The 19,022-nt window shown below is 40.9% G+C and overlaps 1 protein-coding gene across 1 annotated transcript in view; it reads right to left on the reverse strand.

The window, feature by feature from the left end:
* Nucleotides 1-19,022, reverse strand: part of CDK17 (cyclin dependent kinase 17) — a 209,563-nt gene that overhangs the window by 57,410 nt on the left and 133,131 nt on the right. The window contains exon 3 of the mRNA XM_075856764.1: nucleotides 10,080-10,244. Coding sequence (XP_075712879.1) covers nucleotides 10,080-10,244 — 165 coding nt within the window. The remainder of the gene's footprint in view (nucleotides 1-10,079; nucleotides 10,245-19,022) is intronic.

The following is a 19,022-nucleotide window of genomic DNA, read 5'->3' on the forward strand; positions in this document are numbered from 1 at the left end:
CTGCACAAAAACTAACAGGGCATACTGAAGATCTCAACACAAGTAGTTCAGACTCCAAGTTTAGACACACGACCTACAACTGAACATCTTTTACCTGTAGAAGACCTAAAGACTGTTCAGTACGCAACGAAAGGTCCGGAACAATGAAAAATGATTTTTTTCAGCTAGCACGAAAAAGCGTCCTGTTCGATCTTCGGGCGGATTCTGCTCGAACCTCCCATTGTAGTCAATGGGAAAAGGGAATCGCCCTGCCAACGCCAGGAACAGTCCAGAGGAAGATTTTGCGGCTGGACCTGCCACGCAATATCCGCCGTGTGAACACATCCTAAGTTTGCTTCAGTACACACACCAGTCCATTGTGGAAGGCCGTTTGACACTGGTCTTAGGCTGGATTCACACGACCATGTTACGTCCGTAATTCGGCCGCTAATCCCGGACCAAACACACTGCAGGGAGCCGGGCTCCTAGCATCAGTTATGTACGATGCTAGGAGTCCCTGCCTCGCTGCAGGACAACTGTCCCGTACTGTAAACATGATTATAGTATGGAACAGTTGTCCTGCAGCGAGGCAGGGACTCCTAGCATCGTACATAACTGATGCTAGGAGCCCGGCTCCCTGCACTGTGTTTGGTCCGGGATTCATAGTCCAGACAGGCTCATAGTCGACCAGGTCATTACCAGCTCAGCAATCCCCATTCCACAAGGTCTACAACTTCACATCCAAGACAAAAGCCAAAATATTTGACAAATTGTACAGTAAAGTTAAGGTTTGTGTAGCGATATAACGGTGCAGCCAGATTTATGTTCCACTGCATTGGCTATCACTAATAGTAAAACATTGGCATTATTGCATTACCTGATTGTTGGCTTCTAATTGATTTAATCACCAACAAAAGAGTTACTCCATATGTTTAGTCCTATTTACGTACGGTATGAAGGTACGTCAATCTCAGCAGCAAGACCCCCGATAATTGCTATTAGCCCCCTTTTGCTTTATTCTTTTCAGCTCTTTCCTCAGATAGTTACATAGTTTGTACAGTTCAAAAAAGACACATGTCCATCAAGTTCAACCAAGAGATGGGAAAAGGGAAGGGAAAAATTTCTACACATAGGAGCTGATATTTTTTTGTTCTAGGAAATTATCTAACCCTTTTTTAAAGCCATCTACTGTCCCTGCTGTGACCAGCTCCTGCAGGAGACTATTCCATAGATTCACAGTTCTCACGGTAAAGAAGACTTGTCGCCTCTGCAGGTTGAACCTTTTTTTCTCCAGACGGAGGGAGTGCCCCCTTGTTTTTTGAGGGGGTTTTACATGGAACAGGATTTCACCATATTTTTTGTATGTGCCATTAACCCCTTAGTGACCAGCCCATTTTAGGCCCTAATGACCAAGCTATTTTTTTCGTTTTTCTATAGTCGCATTCAAAGAGCTCTAACTTTTTTATTTTTTCGTCTACATAGCTGTATGAGGACTTGTTTTTTTGCGGGATTAGTTGTACTTTTTAATAGCACCATTTTAGGGTACATATAATTTTTTTATTAACTTTTTTTTTTGGGGGGGGGGATTAGAAAAAAAACATGAAATTCCACCATTGTTCTATGCGTTTTTAAATTGACGCCGTTCACTGTGCGGCGTAAATAACATGTTACCTTTATTCTCTGGGTCGGTACGATTACGGCGATACCACATATGTAGAGGTTTTTTATGTTTTAAGACTTTTGCACAATAAAAAACACTTTTGAACTAAAATTATTTGTTTCTGCCTCGTCGCTTTCCAAGAGCCTTAACTTTTTTATTTTTCCATCAATGTAGTGATTTTTTTGGGCTTGTTTTCTGCGGGACGAGATGTAGTTTTGATTGGTACTGTTTTGGGGTGCATGGGACTTATTGATTCATTTTAATTCTGACTTATTTGGGGGCAAAGAAAAAAAATTGCAATTTCGCCATTGTTTTTTGCGTTTTTTTTACGGTGTTCACCTTGCAGTTTAAATTACATATTAACTTAATTGAGTCATTACGGTCGCGGCGATACCATATATGTGTACTTTTATTTTTACACTTTTACTAAATAAAACCACTTTTTATGGAAAAAAAATTGATTTTTTTAATGTCATTTTTATTAATCCTCTTTATTTCACATTTATTATTTATTTCATTAGTCTCACTAGGGGACTTTACTGTGCGATCTTCAGATCGCTGCTATAATGCTTTGGTATACTTCGTATACCAGAGCATTATTGCCTGTCAGTGTAAATCTGACAGGCAATCTATTAGGACGTGCCTCCGGCGCGTCCTAATAGGCATATGTCCAGGGCAGACCTGGGGGCTTTTATCAAGCCCCCGGCTGCCATGACAACCCATCAGAGACCCGCGATTGCATTTGCGGGCCACCGATGGGTGACAGAGGGAGCTCACTCCCTCTGTAAACAAGTTAAATGCCGCGGTCGCTATTGACGGCGGCATTTTACGGGTTAAACGGCCGCGATCTAAGTAAACTTCGATCGCGGGTGTTGTAGCAGAAGCCCAGCTGTCATCAGACAGCTGAGCCACGGCTCCAACCTGCACGGGAGACCCGTGCAGGACTCACGTGAAAAGAGTCAGAAGTATCAGGATTCTGAATACACATGACGTCCAGGCTGGATGGTCATGTGTATTCATTATCAGGACACTGGATTAACGTTAATCTAGCAGAATCGCTGTGTATGTGGCTGCAGATCATGTTCTAGTAAGAACGCGATTCTGCTGTCTAAATGAATGGAGAGGAGTGCATGATGCCGATTGGTCAGCGTCATACACTCCTCTGTACAACGCCCACTTGGTCGAAAGTAAAAATACGCCCACTTGGGCATTAAAAAACTCATTAGAATAAACCAAAATCGCTAACGCTGTGAAAAAAAGATCGTTTTTTAAAATAAAAAGCATTACGGTCACCTACATTATAGCGCCAATCTCCTTATGTTGGAGATAGAGCACTTATAATGTGGTGACAGAGTCTCTTTAAGGCCCCTTAGTGACGAACTTGAAAAGGCGTATTGTTGGTCACTAAGGGGTTAATATATTTATATAAGTTAATTATGTGTCCCCTCCCCTTAGTCGTCTTTTTTCAAGGCTAAATAGGTTTAGTTCTTTTAATCTTTCCTCATAACTTAGATTCTCCATGCCCCTTATAAGCTTCGTTGCGCTTTGTATTTTTTCCAACTCCAGGGCATCCTTTCTATGAACTGGAGCCCAGAACTGAACTGCATATTCTAGATGAGGCCTCACTAATGCTTTGTAAAGTGGCAATATTACATCCGTGTCCCGCGAGTCCATGCCTCTTTTAATACACGACAATATCCTGCTGGCCTTTGAAGCAGCTGATTGACACTGCATGCTGTTATTGAGTTTATGATTTACAAGTACACCCAGATCCCTCTCAACAAGTGACTTGTAAAAGTACATAGCTAGAGTATACAGACGTAAGCAACTATCCATAGCTCTCAGAAGAGAGGGAGAAAATTCTGATCAGAGCCTAGTGCTTATGCCCCTCTTTGTTTCTGACATCTCATAATTTTTTTTCTTTTGGCTCTCAGTTTACAGGAAAACTTTAAAGGGAAACGGTCAAAAACGAAAGTTTGCCATATGTTGCATTAAGAAACTTCATGTGTTAGTCTCTTGACTGTTTATTTTTCTTACAGCTTCTATTACTAAATATCACACTGGGACAGTCAATCAGGCTTCGGTGACATGCTTTTTCCACTTGAGTCAATGGGAATAATTCTGTGTCACTCATACAGGCACCAGAACTTCCTGTACATGAAATTGCAAGGACTGTTCCACATGGGCTCCACATCAGGGGGGGGGGGGGGTTGTTTGATATTAGTTTGAATTACACCCAGTTACTGCTGATGATTACATAGGGCCCTGTCACACAGTTATAATGAAAAGATCACAGTTCAGCCTTCCTGACTCTATACATACAATCTCTTATATAGTAGAATAGTGAAGGAAGGATCAATCCCACTGTCCTCCCAGCAGGCAGAGATAGCTAGCTGCTCACGTGATGTACTGAGGCATCATGGGATTGAAATAGTACAGAGGTATAGGAATCCGGGTGAAATCTAAAATTCAAGATGGTGTCTGATCAGAAGCAGAGACAGGATGCTGGACTACAGGGGAGAACACTATACCGAAAAGAAGTCAAGAGCTGTATAAACAATTAGATGGGGCAGCGCAGTAACGGAAAGTGATTTCTGCTGCAGGACTTTTATAAATCTTTCTTTATAGGATATGCATTTGAGAATGAACTTCATTTAGTATTTGTGATGTATTGGAGCAATAAAAAGACAAATGGTTGCAAATGTGCACAAAGCCTCTAAGGGATAAGTGGATTATTAAACAAAAATAATTTGTTCTTTATAGTTGTGTGACTAAAATCAGAGCGTAAACTGTAATAGCAATAAAATTTCATTTGAGATCAAAACACAGCAGAACGAAGTATGACAGTCATGTGCTCCTGGACAAGTGCAGAGCAGGATTTGCTCAACACAGAGGAAACCAAATTCCAATGAAACATTGTCATTAAGTGGAAGAGGTGGGGGACAATTCTTCAGAACTTCGTGTGAAATGCAGAAAAAAAAAAAGTATGTTTGGGCTTAAATTAGAAAGTACCACCAAAAGACAACACGCAGGCTTTAGAAATGGAGAAATCAGAAGGTAAACTAGGAGATGGCTCATGCCACAATATCCTATAAACACTCCAAACAGTCTGGCATTCATAAGCTTACAATGAAACATTCATGGATTTGTATCAGATGATGCCAACCATCTCTTCACATAAACATTGTCAATTCAGGAGATGTTATTCTCCAAGTACATCTCTGGTAAATGTCGTCAACCCCAAAAAAAAACCATCTGAAATAGATGTTGGGATGAGAAATATACAGGAGTGAGGACAGTGAGGACAAGGAGGGAACATCCAAACAGACACGGTTTCTGGTTATTACTGTGGCTAAACGTCTTTGTAGCCCCCTCTTGTCTGACACCCACAAGAATAAGCTCTGAAAGGTAGGCCACTTTTATAACAAATGAACCAGGCCTTAAAAAGATATTCGCCATTGACTGGATTTTCTTTTATAATAACCTTACCACATGGACATATTTGAAGAACATTTCATGAAAAGTTTAGCAAAAGTGCCCGGTCTGGATAAGTGCAGGTAAACTGTATGTCACAGGAATGGTCACCAAGAGCGGCACAAGGGGACTAAATTATAACAAACTGGGAGACATTTACCAACACTGGTATTATAACATCTGACGTATTCCCCAACATGACGCATGCCTGTTAAGGGTGGCATAATGGGGATAGATTAGAACCCTGTTATTGAGCCTCATTTGTTAACCATATAAAACCCATTTAAAGGAGGTTTCAATAAATTTTATATCTGGTATATCCATTTCACAAGCCATAAATATCTGATCAGTGGGCCAAATCCCTGTTGCCAAGAAAATAAAAAAAATCAAGAATGGCGTGCTCGCTCGGGTGTTTCTCTATCTCCCATTGAGAATTAGCAAGGGATGTCTCCAATGGGAAAATCCCTTTAATCAACATATCACATTGAAAAAATTAAAAAGGAATTACAGCCCTGTGAAAACACCAAAGAAGAAATTTGGAACTGCATGTGTTCTAGCAGGTCAGGAAGCTGGCAACCACATTACAAGCTGCCTACATATTGGCAAGCACAAAAAGAGAACACAAATGTGGGTACTTCATAAGAGTCTCTTCAAGGATTGATAATCTAGTAAAATGGTGCTCATTCTTTTATCACTACTATAGGGCCGTGTTCACACACCACAGATTTGCTAGGAAAAAAAATGTCCAGCAGATAAACATGCAAATAAGTCTCATTGTATTTCAAATCGAGCTAATCTGTGGCTTTTCATAACGGAACGCGCAGCAATAATGATCATTGTGTGAATATGGCCTAGAACTGATGAAAGGATTGAGTAAACGGTGGTGTAGAAGAGGCAATATATGCAAGCTACTGGTAACCAGTGGCATAGCTACAGAGAGGAAACCTGGATTACATAGTGGGGATGGTGATCCAATGAGATCTTCTAAAGTCATATTCATTAATGTATATGGATTCCCTATAGAAAGTCATCCAATACAGTGGCACGTGGAGTCATTAAATACGGCTTTTACATCGGAGCCCTGGACATCAGACACTGCAAATTTGCCTGGATTCTGATATTTTACATAAGCTTACCTTTCCTTATATAGTTTCTTAAGTAGGATACATTCATCTCTGTATCAGGATGCAATGAATGGATAAGCTCACTATATACATTTTTTCCAGTGTACGGTTAGGTCATAAATGCCCCGTCTAGGAGACATTTAAAAAAAAATAAATTTCTAGAACAAGCAAGCGTTGACAAGTATGCAAGTATGTGTGTTCAATGAAAATCGGAGGCTTTATATAAAACACAGTCCGGGTCAAAAGAGGAGACTGACAAATTTTGGTTTTCACAAAGTTTGCTGCTTCAGTGTTTTTAGATCTTTTAGTCAGATGTTTCTATGGTATAGTGAAGTACAATTATAAGCATTTCATAAGTTTTAAAACTTGACAAATACATCAAGTTTATGTGAAGACTTGAAAAAGAAGGGTCAACACTGTAAATATTAAGACTCCTGCAATTCACCCTGGCATGCTGGATGTCAGCTTCTGGGCCAAATCCTGACTGATGGTTACCCATTCTCGTCTAATCAGTGCTTGGAGTTTAGAACAATTTCTGTGTTTTTGTTTGTCCACCCTCTTTTTGGGGATTGACTACAGGTTCTCAATGGAATTGAGATCTGAGGATTTTACTGGCTATGGACCCAAAATTTCAATGTTTTGTCCACCGAGCCACTTAGTTATCACTTCCACCTTGTGACATGGTGCTCCATCATTCTGGAAAAAGCATAGCTCATCACCAAATTCCTTCTGGATTATTGGGAGATGTTGCTCTTGGACGATGTTTAGGTACCATTCTTTATTCATGGAAGTGTTCTCAGGCAAAATTGTGAGTGAACCCACTCCCTTGAAGGAAGAGCAACCCCACGCATGGTCTCAGGATGCTTTACTGTTGGCATGACACAGTACTCATGGTAGCAATCACCTTTTCTCCGGAAAATCATTTTTCCAGATATAACAAACAGTCTGAAAGTGGCTTCATCAGAGATAATAACTTTACCCCATTCCTCTACAGTCCAAAACCTGCAGAATTGTCAGCCTGTCTGATGTTTTTTTGGGGGAGAAGTGGCTTCTTTGCTGCCCTTCTTGACACCAGGCCAGCCTCCAAAAGCCTTTGCCTCACTGTACGTACAGATGCACTGGCACCTGCTTGCTGCCATTCCTGAGCAAGCTCTGCACCGGTGCAGAACTGATCCCGTAGAAGAATTCTCTTTAGGAGACTGTCATGACACTTGCTGGACTTTTAGACACCCTGAAGCCTTCTTCAAGGAGAGAGGTACAATTGCTATGATGTTCTTGATGACTTGATAAATGGTTGATTTAGGGGCAATCTCACAAGCAGCATTGTCCTTGCCTGTAAAGCCCTTTTGGTGCAAAGCAATGATGACTGCACGTGTTTCCTTAGAGGTAACCATGGTTAACAGAAGAAGACAATTTCAAGCACCATCCCCCTTTTAAAGCTACCAATCTGCTCTATAATTCAATCAGCATGACAGACTGATATCAGCTGTCTTGTCCTCATTAACACTTTCTCCTGAACTAACGAGATCATCACTAAAATGATATTAGCAGGTCATTGTGCGGCAGGTCTGAAATGCAATGGAAATTGAGTTTTTGTGATTAATTATAATAAAAGGAAGGATTTTGTAATTAATTGCAATTCATCTAAATCACTCTTCATAACAATTTAGAGTTACTGCAAATTGACACTATAAAAACTGAAGCAGTAAACTTTGTTAAAACCAAAATTTGTGTCAGCTTCAAAACTTTTGGCCAGGACAGTACATATGTTCTGTAGGAACGCAATGGTGAAAACACTGGTTGGTCACGTAGTACTGATTTATCTAGAAATGAATAGCATGTACTAGGGACTCATGGTTGCATATATGTTTGGAATGAAAAATACATATGTTTCAGCAAAAGACATTAAAACCTAAACACTAATGGCCGCATTTACTAATACCGGCGTTTCGAATGCCAGTCTAAGAAAAAAAGATAGTAGGAGTGATTTGAACCAAACTTATTGAGAGATGCACACCTTCAAAATTTTAGCGCATTGTGGACTGAAAATCTTATCTACGTCTCCTAGGCATAGATTTGAGCCATAATTCGTGACCTTTTCTGGTTTTCTTCGAAAAAACTGTATAAAACTATGACACCACGCCTATTCCCAGAAAACGATGTAGACTGTTCTCCCCCACTTTTCAACTCTGGCTGAAAAAAATCGCTAATATTGCGCAAATATTGTGGTGCCACGATTCGCGACTTAAAGGCACAGTTTACTCCAAAAACTGGCTTAAAACTGGTTAATAAACGTGGGCGTTCGTGTCAAACTGGCTTACTTACAATGCACCTTTATTCATTTGGTTAAACTTAACAGCTTAACGACCGCCCACCATCTTTTGACGGCAGGCGGTGCATGTGCTTGGTCTACAGCGACGTCTTTTGGTGTCGCTGTAGAAGAGGCTGATGAGAGCTCCTGTGAGCGTTCATCCTCTAAGCAGGAGCTGTGACTAACAGCTCCTGATCTTCGAGAAGCCTGATGAATACAGCTGGAATCGGAAAATATTCGGACCCCAGCTGTTTTATTTTGCCACGGACCGCGGCGATCAAAGGGTTAAAGGGAACTCCCCTCTTGAAGCTAGTCATCGGAAACCCGGTGACATGATCAAAGAGCAGGGAATCCCTCTGCAGTCAGCCCTGGGGACCTACAAAGGACCCCAGGGCTGTCTGTTCAGTAAGCCTGCTGTTAGGGCACACTACGTGCTGCCCTAACTGCAGCCTGTGTCATAGCGACACAGTATGATGTGTTAGCATAGAGGAGTATACTATACAGTAGAAGTATAAAATAAAGTTAAATAACAAAGTTATCCCTTCATGAGATTTTAAGTAACAAGAAAGTTAAAAAAAAAGTAAAAAAAAACAACAAACATTATTTTGCATAAAATATATTTTATTGCCCCTACACTAAATAAAAACAAAATACCTACACATCTAAATATTAGGTATCTAAATTACCGTAATAACCTGAAGAATGAATCTAACTTTTTTTTTTAGAGTGAAACGTGAATGGGATAAAAAAGAAAAACGATGGAGAATCGCTTTTTCCTATATTAACACCATAAAAATAATTTTTCCCTACCTCCAAACTGTGAGAAAAGAAACCAATTTCTCCTGCATAAAACAAGGCCTCATACGGCTATGTCAATGAAAAAATAAAGAAATTATGGCTGCTGAAATGCAGAGAGGTGAAAAATGTACCTGGTCATGAAGATCCTTTCAGGACCGGTCATTAAGAGGTTAAGTGTAGATAAATGTTTACCAAACTTCTGACATGTCATAGTGACGTGTCAGAAGTTTTGATTGGTGAGGGTCCGAGCACAGAGTCTCGTGTGAGCGCTCAGCCGCTTCGTGTCTGTTCGGCTTTTTCCAGAAATAAATGTATCCTAGTACGGACTCAAAAGAAAGTCTGAGCCCGTTCTCCGATACATTTATTTCCGGAAAAAGCCGAACAGACCCAAAGCCGCTGAGCGCTTTAGCTGCTTCGTTTTAGCGATAAGGGGGTCTCAATGCTAGGACCTCCACCAATGAAAACTTCAGACACGTCACTATGACGTCAGTTAAACATTTAGCTACACTTTAACGTGAAGCTCTACATATAGGATATTAAAGATATCTGATGAATAAATTTTAGATTAACAAAATTCTCTTGTTTTTTTTCTTTCAGAGCCACTTTACATCAATTTGCTGACGAAGATGTGCAAATAAGGTCATATACGTCCAATATTCCCAATGTCACAATCACCCTCATGTAGATGTGACATGCACCATTGTAGAAATAAGAAAAAATAAAAACCCATTACCTAGTCTGCTTCCATTCCTGGGCATTGCCATGAATGAGCCAAGACTTCCACCTATAACACTGTGTGGTCTTCTCAGCGGCGGCTTCTTGAAGGATCCTGTGTATTGATGGAGGAAGGAGTGCATACTATGAGACGTTGGAGGCCTGCCATTCTTCACAATAGGTTCTAGTAATCCCAAAGGCAACACAGATCGATTCCATCAGAAAATAAAAGATTGTAGAATAGGTAGAGACCCAAGGAAAAGGGAGGAAGAAAAAGAATTGATTACTATCCACACCATCTTAAAATCATCAATAGATCAACATTGTCAAAGAGATAAGAGCCCCCGTTACTTGGAATCACTTGTCCAGCTATATTTTAGATGTGTTAGTCAGTGGGAACAAATTCACAGATTTAATCCACGAGAGAGAAAAACACACATTTTTTTATCATCATTTTTTTTTTTTTAACTAGTGCCAGCACCAGTATTCAGAGAGAAGGCAACATGATTTGTACCCAATATGACATTAAAAGGACAAATTTTGAGGAAAATATAAAACATTGACAGCAAACAGCTCTGTTCACATCCGTGTCATGGTCCGCTCGACAGACCCCATTTACTTATAATGAGGTCCATCAGAATCTGTGACAGATGCTTTGAACGGAGCATGAGTAGATGTGATGAGAGCCTAAGATGTCTGTAACCACCACATCTAGTGTGCATAGTCAAATAGTGTGTGACCCAGGTGATACACCGCAAAAGGTAGGTACAGTTTAAAGTCCCTGGGTTTCGCTCTTTTGGCTTTTACTGAAGTGCTGCCCATTAACCTTATAGAAGTCGTCCACATCTGCATCAGGGCTCCCTTCATGGGTTTCGTCTGAGCTTTCTTTCGGTCAGGGGAACCCATAAACGGAACCCTAACAAACGGAAACCATAGGTTTCCGTTTGCATTACCATTGATTTCAATGGTGACGGATCCGATGCAAATGGTATCAGTTTGTCACCGGAACCCTGACAAACAAATGGAAACAGTAAATTAACCGTTGTTTAACTCCTTAATGACCAAGCTATTTTTTACGTTTTTCCATCGTCGCATTACAAGAGCTATAACTTTTTTAGTTTTGCGTCGACATAGCTGTATAAGGTCTTGTTTTTTTGCGGGACAAGTTGTATTTTTTAATAGCACCATTTTGAGGTACATATCATTTATTGATTAACTTTTTGGTTAACTTTGTTGCGTTTTAGATTTACGCTGTTTACGGTGTGATAATACGCGCTTTATGGTGTGGTATTAACAACACAAACTTTATTCAGTGACTATACCAAATTTATATACATTTTGTATGTTTTACTACTTTTAGGGCTCATTCAGACGAATGTGAATAAACTCCATGTGCTGCGCAGGGACATCACGCGCGGCACACTGACCCAGTGATTTCAATGAGTTTTCACGCAGTGTGTCCCCATTGCATAAAACTCACTGCATGTCCTATATTGGTGCGTTTCAGACACACCTATCACCCATTGAAGTAAATGAGTGCGTGAAAATCACGCACAAGACACGGATGCACATCTGTGTGCTGTGCGGGATTTACGCAATTCAATTGAAAATATATATTAAAAAAATTACAATTAAAAAAAAATTGTGCTTTGCGAGTGCGTGAATAACGCATGCCACTCACAAAGAACTCTGATGCATAACTGACAAGATTCACGCACGTTCTACATGCGCGTGAATTTGATACGTTCGTGTGAATGTAGCCTTACACCATTAAAACACTTTTTTTTTCTAAATTATTTGTTTTTGTGTCGCCATGTTTTAAGAGCCATAATGGTTTTAATTTTACGCCGATGCAGCTGTATGAGGGCTTATTATTTGTGGGACGACTTCTAGTTTTGATTGGTACAACTTTTGAGTACGTGCAACTTTTTGATAATTTTTTATCAAGTTTTTTTGAAGGCAGCATGAACAGAAAACCGCATTAAATGACAGTTTTTTTACGGCGTTCACCGTGCGGGTTAAATAACGTAATAGCCTTATAGATGGGGTCGTTCCGGACGCGGCGATACCAAATATGTGTAATGTTTAATTTTTTTCATATTAAAGTACTTTATGGGAAAAAGGGGGTTTTTCATTTTTTTTTATTTGAGATTTTTATTTATTATTAACTTTATTAAACTTTTTGATAACTATTTTTAGTCCCACTAGGGGACTTCACTATGCGATCTTCTGATTGCTCTTATAATACACTGCAATACTTCTGTATTGCAGCGTATTATTGCCGGTCAGTGTTAAACGGACAAGCAGGCATCCACTACAGGCAGAACTGTGGGACTTAGTGAAGCTCCCGGCTGCCATAGAAGCCATCGGCACCCTGCAATTGCAGGGTGCCAATGGGGTGAGAGAGGGCGCAAAATCCCTCCAAAACCACTTCGATGCGGCGCTTGCTATTGAGCGCCGCATCTAAGGGGTTAAAAGGGTGGGAACGAAGTTGAAATCGATCCCACCCATTAGAGCAGGTGCCCGGCTGTATTGAGACCGCCTGACACCCGCTTTAGCCGGCATAGGACACCCGTGCCAGGCTTATATCACAGCGCAGTAAAAAGGCAGCGTTCCGGCATAAGTACACTTAACGGCCGCCGTGAAAGGGTGTATTGGCGGTCGCTAAAGGTTCCGTCATTTTAACGGAATAAATACCATAGTAGCCTGCGCTATTCATTCTGTCAAAACGAAGTAACCCTTTAACAACAGTGACAAACGGATACCATTTGCATCAGATCCGTCACCATTGATATCAATGGTGATGCAAACGGAAACATATGGGTTCCTATGGTTTCCATTAGTTTCAGTCAGCGTTCCGTACATGGGTTCCCCTGATGGAAAGGTCAGACGGAACGCATGAACGGAGCCCTGACGCAGATGTGAACGAAACCTTATGTAGTCTGCTCAAGTAGCCGGCATTAATCAAATGATATCAGATCTTGTTGGAGAACACACAAGTTACATCAAACATTAAAAAAATGCAGAAGTCATATAATGGCTAGAAATGTTGTTATTACATACACACACACGACAGTATATTCTGTCACCTGAAAAGTTAGGTAGGTTTTAAATTACATTGGCAGCAACGTGCCTTTAGAGGGACTACAGCTGACATGGCCATACAATACACAAGATAAATTCTTTATCTTCAGACTTTACCTCCTTTTGTGATGTGTCATCCGGATTGCAGATGACTTCAGTACATACTGTCGAAGAGCTGGTTTTTGTGATACTGATCATCTTTATATTTTCAGATTTCATACTTTATATTTTTTTATATATAGTAGCTTCAGCATGTGTAAGTTTCCCAACATTATTTTTCCATATGATTTCTGTTTTTGTACAGGAGTTTGCAAGTGGTCTCAACTGTAAAATAGTCATATGGAACCACCAGTGCAAACAAAGGCGATCAATTCAGGAAATTAGCTGCAAATGGCCACACGATATCACACAGACCAAAGCTAGCAGAAAACCCACAAGGACAGTAAAAAAAGCTTCTAAAAAATAAATACCGATAAATGCAAGTGGGAGATATATATATATATATATATATATATATATACACACACACACACACACATTATTGTGCAAAAGTTAAGCAGTTGTGGAAAAATGCTGCAAAGTAAGCTTTCAAAAATAAAAAGGTTTTTTTTACGCAATTTTCAAAATGCAAAGTGAACAGAAGAGAATTCAATCAAATCAATATTTGATGTGACCACCCTTTGCTTTCAAAACAGCATCTATTCTTCTAGGTACACTTGCACACCGTTTCTAAAGGAACTCGGCAGGGAGGTGGTTTCAAACATCTTGGAAAACGAACCACAGATCTTTTGTGAATGTAGGGTTCCTCAAATCCTTCTGTCTCTTCATGTAATCCCAGACAGACTCGATGTTGAGATCAGGGCTCTGTGGGGGCCATATCCATTCCAGGGCTTCTTGTTGTTTTTTACACTGAAGATAGGGCTGGGCGTTTAATCAAATTAATTCCCCCTCAAGGACTCTCACGGTTCTGTTTAACAGAATCGTAGAATCCATTCTTTAGTGGCAGTGTCGCGCCGAGCTGTAAGGGAAACTCTGCCCTGCCGCCTCATCACTTCCTAGACTGCCCTGTCCCCGATTCCCCACGGAACTGCTCTGTACTGAACAAATGATACAGCACGCGTGGGGAAGCAGGGACTCCTAGTGCATAGCCACACCGCCCGGTAGATACCACTCTGCTGTAGATAGCACCCCCTTGCAGATCACACACCCCCCCCCTTATATATCGCGCTGCTGTAGCTAGCAATCTCCTTGCAGATCGCACCACCACCCCTCCTTGAACCTTGTAGATCACGACGCTGTAGCTCCCACTAGGAGCGGAATCCCCGGCCAAAGAGTCAGCAACCTCTGGTCGGGGACTCAGCTCCTAGTGGCAGCTACTGTGGCGCGACCTACAAGAGGGGGTGTGACCTACAAGGGAGGGGAGTGCTGCGATCTACGTGTGGGGGTGCCATCTACAAGGGAGGGGAGTGGTGCTGCGATCTACAAGGTGGGGTACGATCTACATAGGGGTGGGGGTACTATCTGCATGGGGTGTGGCACTGTCTACATGGGCACCATGTCACTAGATGTGGGCACTGGGGCACTAGCTTCCCTGACAAATGAAATCCATCATTTTTTACATTTATTTATTTTTTAACAGCCATGAATGACGGACTGGAAATGGATGAGAATTTGGAGACAACGATGCAAAATGGACATGAAAAACTGCCAGTTTTTAATGGCCATTTTTTTTCACCGTCATGTGATTGTAGCCTAAATGACTGATGCCAGCCGTACCGTTCACATGTAACGTGATTGGGCCGCGATATCCGGCTGAGACACGGACCATTTTTCACGGTCGTGTGAATCCCGCAATGTTGGTGATCGGCTGAGGTGGTGACGGGTAAAGAAGGATGTTAGTGCACACGGCACATCATTGATTATAGATTCTGTTAACCTGTTCCCTGCCGGGTAACACAGAAGTTATAATCAATTAGATAGACATTTTTCCAATTGTATTTATGATAAAATAAGGTATTTGCAGAGGTTAAAAATTGTGAAGTTACGTACAATATTTATAGCAGTATATGTTAAAGTTATTTATATAAAGAAAATGTATTAAATGATCTCTTGGTATTACTGTTAAATAAAACAGAAAAAAAAAAAATCTAGATTACATTTTTTGCCAAAATCGCCTAGCCCTAGCTGAAGATCATTCTTAAAGACATCGGCTGTATGTTCGGGGTCATTGTCCTGCTGCAGAAAAACTTGGAGCCAATCAGACGCCTCCCGGATAGTATTGCAAGATGGCGAAGTATCTGCCTATATTTCTCAGCACTGAGGACACCATTAATCCTAAACAAATCCCTTACTCCCATATGCTGAACTGCCGATCAAAACTTGTAAGGAACCTCCACCATGCTTCACTGTTGCCTGCAGACACTCATTCTTGTACCACTTTCCAGGCTTTCGGCAAACAAATTGCCTTCTGTTACAGCCAAGTATTTCACATTTTGATTCATCACTCCAGAGCACCTGCTGCCATTTTTCTGCACCCCAGATTCTATGTTTTCGTGGATAGTTGAGTAGCTTGGCCTTGTTTCCACGTCAAAAAGGTATGGCTTTTTGGCCGCAATTCTTCCAAGATCACTTCTGGCCAGTTTTTTTGACGCGGAAACCACTTCGGGAAAACGCCCCAAATAACGGCCAAAAATGCCTTTTGATTTCAATGGGTGGCGGAGGAGTTATTTTCCCGCGAGCAGAAAAAACGTCTTGTGGGAAAAAGGGACATGCCCTATCATCGGGTGTTTACTCCTCTGACCTCCAATTGACATCAATGGGAGGCAGAGAAAGCGTATTTTGTGGCCTTTTTTGCCCGTGGTGCTCAATGGCTGCGAAAAATGCCGTGGAAGTCGGCGTGCAGGCAGAGCTAAATCTGCCTGCAAAAAACGGTCTTACTTTGCAAAAGTTTTAGGCAGTTGTGGAAAAATTCTGCACAGTAGTGTGTAAATAAATATATATATTTATTTTATAGGACCCAAAAACAGTAGCAAGGACCTCTGCTAACTAATGATCGGCACTAATGCTCTTCAGTCTGGTCTTTAAAAATGGTTGTATACTAACCGGCTCAGCAACTTTGTAACAAACTTTGCATTTCAATTAGGCTGCGTTCACATCTGCGTTGTGGCTTCCGTTCTAGCATATCCGTCAGAGGACCACAAGAACGCAAGTTAACGTTTCCGCCAAAAAATTAATTGATTTTAATGGGCTTTATTTTTGCCTCGGTTGTGTTCAGCTAAGCTCCGTTCCGTCAGGTTTCAGTTTTTATTTTTGACCGAAATACTGTAGTCTGCTGCGCTATTGTTTCCGTCAAAAATTTACGGAAACGAGCTTTCCGTTAGGTTTTTTTTTTTTTTTTTTTTTTTTTTAACATTGAAGTCAATGGATGACGAGTACAAACCGTTATGCCATTCGTTTGCATCAGTTATGCATTACGTTTAACGGATCTGTTTTTTCTGCACATGCGCATACTAAAAAAAGAAAGCAAGAAAGATGCAAAGATAAAAACGGATCCGTTAAAAACGGAGTATGAGGGATGACTAACGGAAAGAAAAAAAGTGCTTTTGACGGATAGGTTTACTGGATCCGTCAAAAAAAAACAACATTTTACCTTCCGTTGCATTGTCGGTCCGATTTTTTTTTTTACCATTTCAACGGATCCGCTAGAACCGATGCCACAATGCAGATGTGAAGGAAGCCTTACTCATCATTTTTAAGATCTCTGTATGCTTTCAGGAAGTAAAAAGATTAATGTTTATAGTCCGAGGCTGGAGACTTGCCTTGATAGAGATTCTACATCCAGAAGAGGCAATCCTCCGTAAGCTAAATACTTGGGCACCACAAATCTTTCTCCTGTCCTATATACAGCCATAATATGCCACATTTTAGTGTCTGAAACACAGACGTAACCCCTTGGCCTCTCACGTTTTTACAGAACCAAGCTTAGGTCACCATATGGTTCTAGATTCTTTTTGGTAGAACCACAGGGGTCCGGATCTTGCGGCCATATTCTGGCTGTGTGAAACGGACTAGAAGACCTCTCATCACTGGTGGGTCGCTTGAGTTCTTTCAAATCAACGGATACCCAGTGATGAAATACAATGCTTCAAAATAAGCCCTCCTTACTGTGTATTTTACTTAAATTACTCATCATAAAAATAAAGTGAGACACCAACAGAAATAGACATTCTCTAGTGGTGACATTTTGTGGCATTCTACAGGGAGAAAATACAGGTTGTGAAGCCATGATGTTTGCATGTGAAAATTAGCAGCTAACAAATAAGTGACAAGTCTATTACGTCCGCTTTCAAAAAAAAAAGTGTATTCACTTTGTCTATTCACAGATGATCAAATAGCTGCAGCGATCTGTCACCACAAGCAGTATACAGATGTAGCACTCTATCACGACTCTTAATTCAATACACACTGGTGAGAAACTAACTTGACTTTTCAATGGCTAATGTTGTGTGATATCACGATGCAGAAGGTTATTAGTCAAGTTAAACTGTGCTACATCTGTATGCATCATTGATGACAATCATATGGATTACCTAGATCAGGAACTTAAGGTTACAGAAGCTAAAAAAAAAAATAGCAAATAAAAGGCGGCTTGAAAGTGAAACCACTGTGAGAGATTAACGTGTGCCATGATCTCCCAGATAGGTAAAATGATGTCAATGGCATATGTAATTGCACCACAGCGTAAGAAGCCGTAAAAACCAGCTGAAAGCCCTGTACAGCAGATGCAGGAATGCCTTCACGGCAGCATAGTGGCTCAGTGGTTATCACAGTTGCCTTGCAGCGCAGTAGTCAAGTCTACAAGGGCAACATCTGCATGGAGTTTGAACGTTCTCCCCGTGTTTGCGTGGGTTTCATCCAACAGCGATGTGGAAAATAATGGTGCTATATATAATATAGAAATAAATAATAATGCATGATGGTATTTCCCTGACCCTATAGTTCACAACCCCTTCTTGCGTAAATTTATTTATAAATCTTCTCCAGTGTCTAACCAACATCATTTATGCCTCTTTCCTTCCCTCCGCTGAGATCTCTAAATGTACATTTTCCCTCTCCATGCATACTGAGTGGGTAGGCTTTTCCTGGTGTCATATACAGTGAAGGAAAGAAGTATTTGATCCCTTGCTGATTTTGTAAGTTTGTCCACTGTCAAAGTCATGAGCAGTCTAGAATTTTTAGGCTAGGTTAATCTTACCAGTGAGAGATAGATTATATATATATATAAAAAAAAAAGAAAATCACAGTCAAAATTATATATATTTACTTGCATTGTGCACAGAGAAATAAGTATTTGATCCCCTACCAACCATTAAGAGTTGAGCCTCCTCCAGACCAGTTACACGCTCCAAATCAACTTGGTGCCTGCATTAAAGACAGCTGTCTTACATGGTCACCTGTATAAAAGACTCCTGTCCACAGACTCAATTAATCAGTCTGACTCTAACCTCTACAACATGGGCAAGACCAAAGAGCTTTCTAAGGATGTCAGGGACAAGATCATAGACCTGCACAAGGCTGGAATGGGCTACAAAACCATAAGTAAGACGCTGGGTGAGAAGGAGACAACTGTTGGTGCCATAGTAAGAAAATGGAAGACATACAAAATGACTGTCAATCGACATCGATCTGAGGAAGGTGAGAGCTCAGCCGAAAACTACACGGGGGGAACTTGTTAATGATCTCAAGGCAGCTGGGACCACAGTCACCAAGAAAACCATTGGTAACACATTACGCCGTAATAGATTAAAATCCTGCAGTGCCCGCAAAGTCCCCCTGCTCAAGAAGGCACATGTACAGGCCCGTCTGAAGTTTGCAAATG

The sequence above is a fragment of the Rhinoderma darwinii genome, chromosome 3, assembly GCF_050947455.1.
Source record: "Rhinoderma darwinii isolate aRhiDar2 chromosome 3, aRhiDar2.hap1, whole genome shotgun sequence".
NCBI lineage: Eukaryota > Metazoa > Chordata > Amphibia > Anura > Rhinodermatidae > Rhinoderma > Rhinoderma darwinii.